The sequence below is a fragment of the Chroicocephalus ridibundus genome, chromosome 2, assembly GCF_963924245.1.
Source record: "Chroicocephalus ridibundus chromosome 2, bChrRid1.1, whole genome shotgun sequence".
Taxonomy (NCBI): domain Eukaryota; kingdom Metazoa; phylum Chordata; class Aves; order Charadriiformes; family Laridae; genus Chroicocephalus; species Chroicocephalus ridibundus.
The window spans coordinates 40,203,823-40,216,278 of record NC_086285.1 but is presented as its reverse complement, the minus strand read 5'-3'; the positions used below and the strand labels follow the sequence as shown (position 1 = coordinate 40,216,278).

At 42.2% G+C, this 12,456-nt stretch overlaps 1 protein-coding gene across 6 annotated transcripts in view; it reads left to right on the top strand.

Moving 5' to 3' along the window:
* The window catches only part of SATB1 (SATB homeobox 1), a 94,101-nt gene extending 90,673 nt beyond the window's left edge, over positions 1-3,428 (top strand). For 5 of the 6 annotated variants that reach the window (XM_063325155.1, XM_063325158.1, XM_063325154.1 and 2 more), the window contains one exon: positions 1,712-3,428. In XM_063325155.1, coding sequence (XP_063181225.1) covers positions 1,712-2,203 — 492 coding nt within the window. In that variant the 3' untranslated portion in view covers positions 2,204-3,428. The remainder of the gene's footprint in view (positions 1-1,711) is intronic. The other variant, XM_063325159.1, reaches the window with a different exon arrangement.
* The last annotated feature ends 9,028 nt before the right edge of the window (positions 3,429-12,456 follow it).

Here is a 12,456-nt window from a genome sequence, read left to right as displayed (position 1 = left end):
TGAAGCCTTGAGTGGGACTGCTCACAGACCAGAAAACGTGAAAGGATGTGAACAGGGATGAGGCAAGAGCCCTAATTCCACTAGCATTTGTGTCAGATCTTACAGTAAGATCGCTTAGAGCAGTGGCTTCTAAACCAGGTGCTGAGGCGGACGCGAAGTCTCCACAGCCACGAGTGGCACTGCGAAGTGGACAGAATTATAATTCCTCCAATATTTATACAATCTGCACAGTATTTTGTGCTTCTTAGGGTCTGCTAGTGAGCTGCCACTGGAAGCTTGGAAACCACTACCGACACACAAAAAATTGTCGGGGAGACTCGCAAAGGGAAATGAAATGTAGTGATAGCAACTGCTTGTTTTGCTGCTGTTGTTTTTTAATAATAACTGGTGGTTTGTACCATATGACAAGAAATTTGCTGATCCAAAATATCTTACTAACCAGTGCTTCCTGTGCTGTGAAGCAAAAAAATTGTCAACAAAAACAGTAGCTGATAAATTTACTTTTGATTTTAAACATGATCTTACAGTGTACTGTACTCGGAGGTAGATGAGAAAAACACTTCTGTCCCTAGGGCTCAGTGCCTCACCTTTTAAGAATGTTTCTGAATCCGTGCTTGCAAAACTTCATTTTAAGCTCTTGTTAATTATTTACATCATGATTTGCTTTATCTTATTCTTCTGATGTGCATACTGGCTCATTTTTATTGCCTGAGTTTTTGGAATGCAGCATGTTCCCTTCTAATAATAATGGTGCAACTTATTTAGAGCTTTGCATCTTAGGGCTTTATAAATATTAACTAAATAATCCCCAGCACAAACACAGAGGCAGGTAAATATGTTTGTTCCCTGTTTATACATTGGGATACTTGAACACAAGCAAGACAGACCCCCTGCCGAGTCCAAAGGCAAGAGAGGTCGGAGCCAGAAGGGGAAATACAGATTTCCTACCTCCAGATCTCTTTGTCCTTGCCGAGGCTGGGTTTTGGCAGCGTGACGTTAGGCACGTTCCACCTAACGCGTTCTGTCGTAAGGCTTGCAAGTTTGACGAGACTTCAGCACATGCTAAGGTCAGCTCAGCAGAGGGATATTTCCCCTCTTAGCTAAAATGCTCTCCTCCCCCCCCGATCCCCCCAGTCCCTTAGTCTAGCCATTGCTAGTGATATGCAGCCCTTGTTTTTGGGCGGCAGCTGCTGCTGCTGGCAGAGCTCCTGTGCGTTTGCCCTCATCTGGCACTTTTCTCACTTTGCCCTTGCTACAGTTCTGGCTAAAGCTGGTCAAGTTAATCCTATACTATGTCACCTACTTAGCATTTTGTCTTGTCTGCACTTGACTCACGGAGCACGTTCATTAAAATTTGTCAGCTAAACCGCACCGATGTCACGTCATCGGTGCTTTCAGTCAAACAAAGCCAGAGTGTTCCTTCCACCTCTCTGTCCATATCCCACCGTCCCTTGATCCCCCATCTCTGCTCACGCACAGACAGACACACATGAGGCGTTCAGAGAGTTACTAACTCGTATTTTAATTCTGGTTCAGCAATAGTGGCCTTTTTTTTTTCTTTTTTCCTTTCCCCCGGCCCCTGCCTTTTTGTTCTTTGAATTTACTAAGCCTCTGTTTATAGCTTTGCGATCCCCCCCTCCAGATTTTCTTGGAAACACAAAATATGAGCAAGAATATTTGTACAAAAAAAATGCTCTGCTTTGTCTTGCAGCAGCAGCAGCAGCAGCAACAGCAACAACAACAGCAGCAACAGCAACAGCAACAGCAACCAGGTCCCAGACTACCCCCAAGGCAACCGACAGTAGCATCACCAGCTGAATCCGAGGATGAAAATCGTCAGAAACCCCGACCGCGAACAAAGATTTCTGTTGAAGCCCTAGGGATCCTACAGAGTTTCATCCAAGACGTAGGCCTGTATCCAGATGAAGAAGCAATCCAGACTCTCTCCGCTCAGCTTGACCTGCCCAAGTACACCATTATCAAGTTCTTTCAGAACCAGCGGTACTATCGCAAGCACCATGGGAAGCTGAAGGACAATTCTGGATTGGAGGTGGATGTTGCAGAGTACAAGGAGGAAGAGTTGCTCAAGGATTTAGAAGACAGCATCCAAGACAAAAATGCAAACACGCTTTTTTCAGTTAAACTAGAAGAAGAGTTATCGGTAGAAGGGAACACAGAGATTAATGCTGAATTGAAAGACTGATCTAAAAGTATTATTTTCTTTCAACAGTGCCACTGGTATTTACTAATGAAATGAAAATTCCATCTTGCGTTCTGTCAAAAAACCTTTATTATTCATTGTTTGGCCAATGAATCTTCCAAAACTTGCACAAAAGTTGAAAAAAGGATAATGCAGACTGCACTAAATGTTTTACTCTGTTTTACAAACTGCTTCGCAGCAACAGATGAAGCGTTGAGGATTGTTTGATATTAATTTGTGTTCACTGGATACACTGTGAGTGTACCCAATAAGCATGATACCAGTCATTTTGATTCTGGAGCCTTCAGACAAGCATTACAACTTTTGTGATTTACTGTTTTTCGTTTCTGTTTTATTCTTGTTTTTTTAATTATTACTGTAGCACTCCACACTTGATCTTTGGAAACTCACATTTATTTAAAAAAATAAAATAAAAAGAGTTTGTTACTCTTGTTCTATTGTATGTTACAAAAGAACTATAGACTGTGGAATGCAGTTTAAAGATAACATATGCCAACAAATGCCTTGTATTATATGGCACTGCCGTAATTCAGATTTGTTTTCTTTTGGAAATAAAGGTCACTGTATTTTTTTTTTCCATTCTCATTGTTACATGGTTTTAAAGAAAATGAAAAAGAAAATGTGAAACACAATTTAGTCCTCATTATTTATTTGTAGATCCTGCAGCATCATGTTGTAATTAATTTTTTTGGAAGTTTCCGTTAAATGTAATATTGCTTCTCTTGTTATCATACTGATTTTTTTTTTCTATTTATAAATGTATTTTGATGGGCAGTAAAACAAAGTGTCTTAAAAGTTTTAAATAGAGAAAATGTGCTTTACACAGTTGCCTATAAAAAGTGCTCTATGTTATCCAAGCAATTCATACTATAAGCTTCACTCTTATTGTTGTATGCAATTTTTACTATCATGCAAATAAGCTTAGGTAAATAAAACTAATAGATCACCTTAGAAACTTATGCAATTAATGTGAAAATAATTGATGTTTGCAATGTGTCTTCCTTTGGTTTACAATCAATTTTAAAGCTACAGCTGTATAAATTTTCTGTATAAAGGTGTATTTCTTTTTTATGAGTTTATTGCTATGAAAACACCAGTTATTTTGTTACAGCTGGCTGTTTTTATAAGTGTATCACAATTTTCTTTATGCAGAAATGTTCTGACTAGGAGTGGTTATTGACTGTAACTACACAATTAAAATTGTTTGTATGGTATGATATGGCAGGGTTTGTCTGCGTATGTGTATATCTGGGAGGAATAACTTGTTCTCAGTGCACATTGTACCTTCTCGCCACCACTTTGAAAATGACATTTCAATTGTTCTCCTTTAAAATCACAGGCAAATTTTTTTAATGACCTTCTTAAAATTTGAATTTAGATAACATACTTCAAAAAGAAACACAGTTTGGTTATGAAAATCATAACCTGCCTTTTCTTGGTTTAAAAACTTGCCTGCCCAACAGAGATAGCAGGATATTATTGAGTCAAAAGGCTATCAGGCATAAACATATTTACAGTTCCTGGCAGTAATGCACTTATAATGGATACAGCTGGTTTTATTTTACACAAGAATTATGCTAACACTATTCCTTGCACTAATGTATAAACATTAAAAAAAAAACCATTGATAGTCACGAAGTAAATAGGAAAGATGGGCTTTGCATATAGTAGTCCCCTTCTGAGCAAGATTATTTTTAATGATCACTAATAAGGTTCTTGATAAAGCCGTAACAATTGGTGAGTTCTGAATTTATGCAAGGCTCATGTCTAGGCTAGAGAGAAGTCTGCAGCTGAAAGTCGTGAAGTACACACCATCGTTCTCTTTTCCGAGGGGAGAAACACTTTACACCCAGTGCAATTCAGGATTTGAATTCATTGCAGCTCTTCTGAAAGTTTGCAAAACTCAGGATAGGTTTCAAAGGCACAAATGACTTTTAGGTTGCAGTAAATTTCTCCTTTTAACTCCACTAAGTTCTTTAAGAAGATACGTATTAGGCAGCAAAGCAGTTTTTCATTCCACAAGTTTAAAACTTGTTGCAGGTGCTGCAGCTCCCTCGGGGTTCCTTGAGCAGCTCTCAGCTGCGGCACCTCTTGGCTGATCCCGGGACTGTGTTGTGGCTGCACCATGGTTTGGGCTTGGATTCCAGTCCAGTTAAAAGAAAAGAGCCTTAGTACCACTCCGGGAGGGAACCAAGCCTTAGGAAGGACATGGATGTGTAATTTGGCCTTGCAATCCAAGGGAAGAACAGTCAATCTCTGCCCTTGCTTAAGGGACTTGTAGTAGCTATAATATATTGATAGCCTAAAGCTGTGCTGGTTGCAAAAGAGCAAAACCTAAGCTTAGTACAGGGAAGCCACTGTGGTTACTGTTGGATTTCTTCACCAGTTTCAAATGGGATCATTGCTTTGTACAGCCACGCAGACGCTTAGAGCTGGAACAGACCCCTGTTCACAGCCCTGGGACAGGATGAAATGCAGCCCCGGCAAAGCGAGCTGATTTGATGTGCAGGACAATGCCACTGGCACCCTTGGGCTGGCTGAGGTGCCAAGTGACTATTACAATATGGCTGCTTAAGAAAAAAAAACCTCCAAACTTTTAAACATAAGCGTGCATAAGTAGGGTAGAAAGGAAAATGAAACAAAGACTTTCCTGGAATATACCTGTCTTCGTACTAAAAGCTAATACGTGCAGCACTCCTAATACCAGAAACAGGGCAAGAAGTCCAGCACCCTGTAAAAGCATAGGAGGAAACGTTTATAAAATTGGTTTTGCTATTCGGAAAGCAATTTCCTTTTCTTTTATCCTTTTAAGTTTTATGGGTGCTGAAGTAGAGGCCACGTGTGCTTGCAGATGGTTATTATAGCTGTTTCTTTTCCATTATTTTCATTTTTCTTTCTCCTAGGCTAGCTGAGGTTATCTTCCAAGTAGTTCAACCTCTATAGTCGCATATTACCTGCACAGAGGTTTGAATCAGTGCCTTTTTGTGTCCCAGTGGGTGGGCTGCGAGTCCAGTCTTTTAACTTGGCCTGAGTGCCCAAAAGCCTTTTTGTTAAATCCTTAGCAGCACTTTCAAAGGTGATAGGGTATTAAGGATGCCAACTTTATGTGGATGCGAGAGATTTATACTGTTAGGAGTTAAGGTACTACAGCATATTCCACTTTGACTCATGGACCAGTTAGACTACCTAGGAAATTACCTTATGTCCTTTTCTGTTCCTTTTTCTCATCATCTGGCATAATCCCACCAAAAAAAAAACCCAAAAAAAACCCAAAAAAATACAAACCTTTCCCTTTCTGCAAAGATTAAGAAATCAGATGGACTTCTGTAACGAAGAACACAAAGCAAGACATCAAAACACCGTTAGCTGGGAAGTTGTTAGTAAAACTCCCTCAGTAGGACTTCACTAAGAGTGTATAAAATTAGTGTTTTGTATATACTTAGGGAAGTATGAAGAAAGAATATTGCTTGCTAGGAATAAAATTTAAGAAGCAAGGAAAGCCTAAAAAAGAGGGAAATGTGCTGGGTGGGGATGGCAGGACTTAGGTTTTGCTGTAAAACTGAAGTTAAGTATTCACCATGTTTTATGGTGTTTACCATAAAAAGTGGAGTATTTTTACTCCCTGCTGATTCCCATTAATCTATATTTAACTGACAAGATTTATGTGTATATGACAGAGTCCCCAGTGTGTGTTTTTCAAGCCTGAAAGAAAATCAAAGAGGCCTCAGATTCCAAGAAGTCCATGGCTGGGGGACAGTCTCAAGCCCCAGTCACACATACAAAGGTTGCTTATCGCTATGAAGAGTCCCTACCCTAAAACGCAGGATTTGGATTTGTGCTTGGTATAGCTACTTTAAATTGGTCAGATGACACAGAAAAAAGTGTCCAGGTTTTGAAGTAAATGATTCTGCTTTTTTTTTTTCTTTAAGTTGGGAAGGTGCAGCAAACGGAAAAAGAAGGGAAGGTTCCCCCAAACCAGTGATTTTGTTTCAGTGATTTACTGAGTCGGTACTTTGGTTGTGTGCTGGGAAAGCACCAAACATTGCTAAATTCATTTGCCAAAGCAAATGCCCCTTATGTTAAGAGCAGTATCAATTAGATACCACAGAAGATCTACTTGAGCACCAAGTATTAGCAAGCCTGCTTAACTTATTGAACTTGTGCTTTGATGTCAGGTACATTGCAGAGACAAAAGGTATTTTGATTTTTACATAATGATTTATATTGTGATTTGAATAACAGTCCCATAGCAAAGCAGGGATATAAATATACTCCCAGGCCCTTTTTTGCACACAGATGTAATTTTAGTTTGCTCTCCTCACAGCACCTTGTGTCCACACAGTCTTTAACTACAACAAATGAGCTAATAATTCAAACTGCGCTCCTCCTTGGAGCAGGAGTAGCGCTACTTGGCAGCGAGTTTGTTTGCTTTCAGGTTCATATGGGAGCCTTCCCCACCACTCCACCGCTGGCAGTCCTCCCACTGTCCCATGCTGCATTGTCTCGCAGTGGCCTGGTCCGGGAAACCCTTCCTGCTCTGGGTCATCTTGCCCAAATGTCATCTCTCCTGGTTACATGCCACTACTCTAGGTATACGTGCCACAATTTAGTATGAGACAGCAAGAAATATATCTGATATTACCAACCCTTTATCACCGCCATTCACACACTGAGCCCTGCAGAGTTTCTAGGATATGTCACTTGCACTGGAAAGACAGTGCCGTCTGGACCAAACCCCCCCAGCAGGCAAGTAGTTTCTGAGCTGATGGCATAGAGGGGGCAAGGGGACATGCGTCGCAGAGCAGAGCAGGAAGACGAAAGAGGAAGCTGCCAGAGAAAGATGGGAGCATCGGTAAAGTCACAATAGCTACCCTTGCATGGGGGAACAAGCTCCTTTTACAAGCCATGCTACAGCGATAACCAGAAATACTTCAAGGTTCTGCCAAGACTCTATAGAAAATGTTCCTGACCCGAAATGTACAATGGTCTCCAGCCATGGATTTGCCTTGGCAAGCAATATCTAGGGTAACGCTAAAGCCTCCTCAGCTGTCTGTGGCAAAAGAGGTCCCCTAAGAGTGTATCCTCTGGTACTGTCCCTGTGTGTGGGACATGCGGGATTCTTTTCGTCAGCTGCAGACTGACAGCTACTGCGGCAGATGCAGTTAGGACTCCCTTTTCAGATTACTTGCTTACCCACACAATATGCTAAAGCGACACCCAGGCTGTAAAACCTCTCATTTTCCTCCCGGATCACATCCAACCACAAGCAGCATGTTTGCAGCCTCAAACCTACTTTTCTGAGCTGTCTCCTACAGCCCAGCTCCTCCTTGGACCAGATGATCCACAGGAGTTAAAAAAAGTCAAATGTGTTCTACGGCCCAGATGTTTACCACAGTGCAAGAGAGTAGAAAAAACATGTCTGTGGGCACACAGAGCTTATGTAAGCACCCACAGTTCTGAAGTTCTGGGGCAAATAAATTGCACCAAGAGGCTTCAGAGACAGATTTCATACTGCTATAGTCACCTCAAAGCATCAGTCACAATGATTTGAAATCGCTAGGGCCAGAAAAATGCATGCAGAGTCCTACTAACTTTGCAGGGGAGTTTCTCCCAGAACAGAATTTAAAGCAGAGAGCACTCTGTCTTGTTATTTGCATTACAAAATAAAGGGCCCTTGCAGGACCAGCTTTACAGATGTTGTTGCCTCTCCACACCCGCATTAAAGCAGGATACTAGGATACTATCACATCCTGATAACCAGCAGCACTGTGGGCACCAGTGCTTCCTTTCTTACCCCATCTCGAGGGGGCTCCCCTGCAGGTAGCATGCCCCAAAATGGCTTAACTCTTCTTTACTCTCCCATCATCAACCTAAACACGGTTCTTCATCCACAGTCAATATTTTTATCTGGGGAAAGCAATTTAGAAAAAAACTTATCTGAGAGCAAACCACTTCAGGGAAAGGTAGACAAGGATGTCCTTTCAAAAGTGTAGGAAAAGCGATTCTTTATCATTATCAGCATGACAGCTTGGACTGGGAAATAAGTACAGGTGGTGTTGTTGGCTTGCCTTAGTAGGCAAAATTCTATATCCCAGCCTAATAAGGATTTAATATCAGCTGAGAGACTGAAGGAGACAGAAAAGGAGGAAAGGTGAGAAGAAATATCTAGATAAAAACTTATGGGGGACAGTCATGCCTAGAGGTGACTGGAGAATGGCAAGACTAGTTTAAATCGAAGGAGGTCTGAGTTAGCCACCAGGAAAAACTACGCGAGGAGCACTTGTGGTTCACATACTGGATGTCCTGCAAAAATGCAGGAAGAATGAACAGTTACAGAGTTGTTTCAGAGGAAAGACTAAATAGAGAAGGCTTGCAAAAAAGCAGTGGCAGATTGCTTCTTTAGCAAATACCTGCACAATCCTAAGCGGTGCATGGAAGGTGAATACAGAAAGAAAATTCAAAATTTTAACACAACTAGACACAATGTTTGAAATTATCGACTAGCAGGACTAAAAAACAGAAAAAGGGAGCAGTTTTCTGTATGTTTATCTGCAGAACTCCCTGCTATACACACCCCTTCATACCAAAAGCACAAACGGCTTAAAAAAAGTTCAAAGAATTTGTGAAAGCAAAAGGTTGATCTGACCTTCTTTTAGAGAGGCCAAGGGCTGCTTTTCACTCTGTAGTGCCGGACAGCATGTGAAGATGACGCTACACTGTTTTTTTCTGTGACCCAGTGATGGTATCCATGTGGACAGTGTCCAGCATCCAGCCAGGGACATGGCTGAGTCCTCCATAGTCACGTGAGACAAATTTGAGTGGGCTGAAATTTGCGCTGTGCTCTTCATCAGATTTGTGTGCTCTTGTTCATATTCAGATTTTAAAACAACTGATCTGAATAATTTTATTGAGGAGTAGGTCACCTCATATTTACAAAACATTCCCTCCCACTCATGCCAACATAGAAATTCATACCCAAATCATTTTGGTCATTACCATGGTACCAGTGCAGTCACTATTCACAGCTGTGCTCTAACTGAAGCAGGAGTAAAAGTAAGGCTCCTTTGACCCCATTCATCTACAAAACTGGGCTATTTTTTATCATGTGGTACCACCTTTCTTTCAGCCTCCCCTGTGCACATCCCACTTCCATTCAGAGCTAGCTGACCCGTTCCTTTCTGTTCTTCAAAAGCCCACTGGAAAGGTTCATACCGGGGAAAGATAAGTGAGAGCTTCCAGGATGACTGGAAAAAAAAACAGCGGTATATATTTGCATCATCCCCGCAGGGGACATCGCTCCCAAGCTTTTTAGGGTGCGTTATGGGATGTTTGGGAAAAGAATCATGGGCATGTACTGGTTTGATCCCAGGTCTCTTCCACTTGTCACTGGGCTTTCTGCAACATGCTGTGGGGAGCCAGGAGCAGAGGGATGGTCACTGCAGCTGGGGGTACCTCCCCGGCCGCCGCGTAGCACATGAGCACAGCGCTGCTTGCGAGCGCACTGTTGGACAAAAAAAGCACCGTGGGAAAGCAGATCAAAGCAATGTGATTGCATTTCACGTTTGATACAGCTCATTCCTGAAGCCAGGGTGAATAGCCTAATCCAATGTATCATTCCTGTGCAGGCAGACCCTCGGGCTGGCATCGTGTCCCGTGGAGCACTGCTCCAGCGTGCAGCATCTGCCACCGTCTGCCCTAGGGCTTGGCTTCAGACTGCCCTCCTCCTTTCCACCTCCTTTTGGGAGAAGCTTTGCACAAACTTTGAAGGCCAAAACCCAGGCTGCTTCAGGCCCTTCAGGGCATTTATTCCCCTGCCACTTCCTGCACTTCTTGATCTCTGATCCACACTCCTGACCTTTAAATATGCAAAGGGGCAGATTTCCAGTGATTTATCTTCAATTTCACATGCTCTTGTTTTTTGTAAATACAAGTCTATCTGCTTACCCATTGTCTCCCCTGTTTAATCAATACGTCAGCTGTTGATCACAACCACTGCCAGACAGCTAGTAGATGGGACAATTATTCTCACAAGGACTTTTAAGTCCAGACTTTTAACCCACTGGGTCCAGCATGGAGCAGCTGCAAGAGCTCTGAGTAGCAGCTGCCCTTTTCCTACTGCAGCTGCTGAGCCGCTCTCCTGATGGGCTCTGGCTACTTTGCTAAGGCAAGAGGAAAAACTACTTTCTTTCTAGACATTGTAATATAAAGGCTTAACTCACTGCTGCTGTAAGAAAGGAGGTGAAATGCCACAGCCAGCTCCCACCCAGTGTGGTCATGGTGTAGAGTAGCCTGGGGCAGCTCTATCTTCCACCCAGCCAGCAAATGACTAAGAGGCACAAGATATAACAGGAAAGTTTTCTGCCTGTCAGTTTTCACACCTCAGCTTGTTGTTAAAGAGGCGCTGGGGCAGATATTCCTACAACCTAAAGATGCCTGGAGCAGTATCAGGCTAAGGATCCTGCAGCTCCTGGCTCCCAACTTATCTCTTGAGCAAGGGTCTACTGCAGGTTGTTTCAAACCCGCCTCCTGAACTTCACCGGCTGCCTTGGCGCACGGCTTCACCAAACCCATTAGAATAGCGTCAAGAAGAAAAACAAAGCAGCAAACGTGCCACATGTCATAAATAGCTATTCTACTGAGGAGGATCAAGCAATTTGATACCAAACTTAACCCTTTCCAAGATATATTCATGGCCACTGGACTGTATCTCTTCACCTCACTTCCCAACTATAAAATTGTGGTTGGGCAAAAAAAGTGTGTGGCCAACATATTGGCTCAGCCACCTCAGCCCTCAGTTCTGCTGTGGCTCCGCAGAGGTCAAGGACCACCAAGCAGAACTTAAAACAGTCTTTGTGTTGCTCTGACTTATGGTAGGAGTTGGCCTTATATTCACCTGGCACTGAGACTGGGCCTAAACAAATTTGATTTAAGGCCCCGCTACCCCACACCTTTTTGGTTTTGCTGCACGCACTGTTCATCAGTATCAAACCACCTGTATCGCCATAGTTTAGGACTATGAAGTTATATCTGCAAAGCGTTACCACTCCTAGTGGCTATAGGGGCAGGAAATTGTTTCAGGAGGTTTGTGCTGACTTCTCCCAAATGTTCAAATCCAGCTGCGTAACCTGCGCCTTGCTGCCCCATGGAGGGATCCCTTCCAGTGGGCAGATAAGAGGGTCGTTCAGTACAGCCTAATGATCTGATTGCTGGGGCTGTATAAGAGCACGCTAATGGCCAACCAGTGAAGGTGCACTAGGAGAAGAACACCAGAGACAAGTGAGGAACAGCACAAGGGAGACATGTGAATGGAAAGGATTGCCTTGATACTGAAAAAAAGGAAGGAACAATAGAAAGAGGAGGGAAAAAATGAAATAAAAGACAAATAGATGACTGAAATATACACTGAGGGCAGTAAAATGTCCCACCCCCCATCTATACGCATTTTATTTCAGTATTTCCTCCCACGTCTCCCAAAGATTTGACAGTTTTTCACTCAGCTGGTAGAAACCAAATAGAAGCTATTTCCTCCCCAGTGAAGGGAGTGTTTTAAACTTTGATGGATTTGGATTCTTCTAAGTTCTTTTTTATTATTATTCATTCTTTTGGTCTTATAAGCATGGTGTTTATTTCATCCATGCATGGGAAGAGGGGGAGGAATGGGTAGGCTTGACTTGTGCTAACTGTTGGCAACAGTTTTTTAATTTTTTGCAACATGCACCCAAGTATCATGAGACTGAGTAAAATATAAATAAATATGCTCTTTGGAAACCACATACATCTTTATGGCCTACGATACCTTCAAATCATGGGAAAACACATGTTTGTTTGTTTGTTTTTTTTAAAAAAGATTTTGGTGGCAATGCTACCTCCCATTGCTGTAAACAAGGTCAGGAGGCCAAAATTAGTATGTCCTATTTTGCACAAAATAGTCAACAACTTAAGATGTTTTTGCAATAATCAGAAAATTATTGACCGGTGTCAACACCCCCTTTCTGATAAACTGTTGAAATGTTAATATTCTTGGCAAAATTGTTTTTGCTCTAATTACTGTATCCATCTGCTCTATAAGATTGATTATACTGTGAGAATGTTTGTTCTCTTGTCTCCTGCAATGATGGGCCTCTCCTTGGCGCAGAATTAGTCCTGCCTCATCTTTACACAGAGACGAATGTGCAACAGAAATCAAACCAACACTCTGCCCCAGTAAAGCCGAATAAAAATTCCTTGAAGGAGTT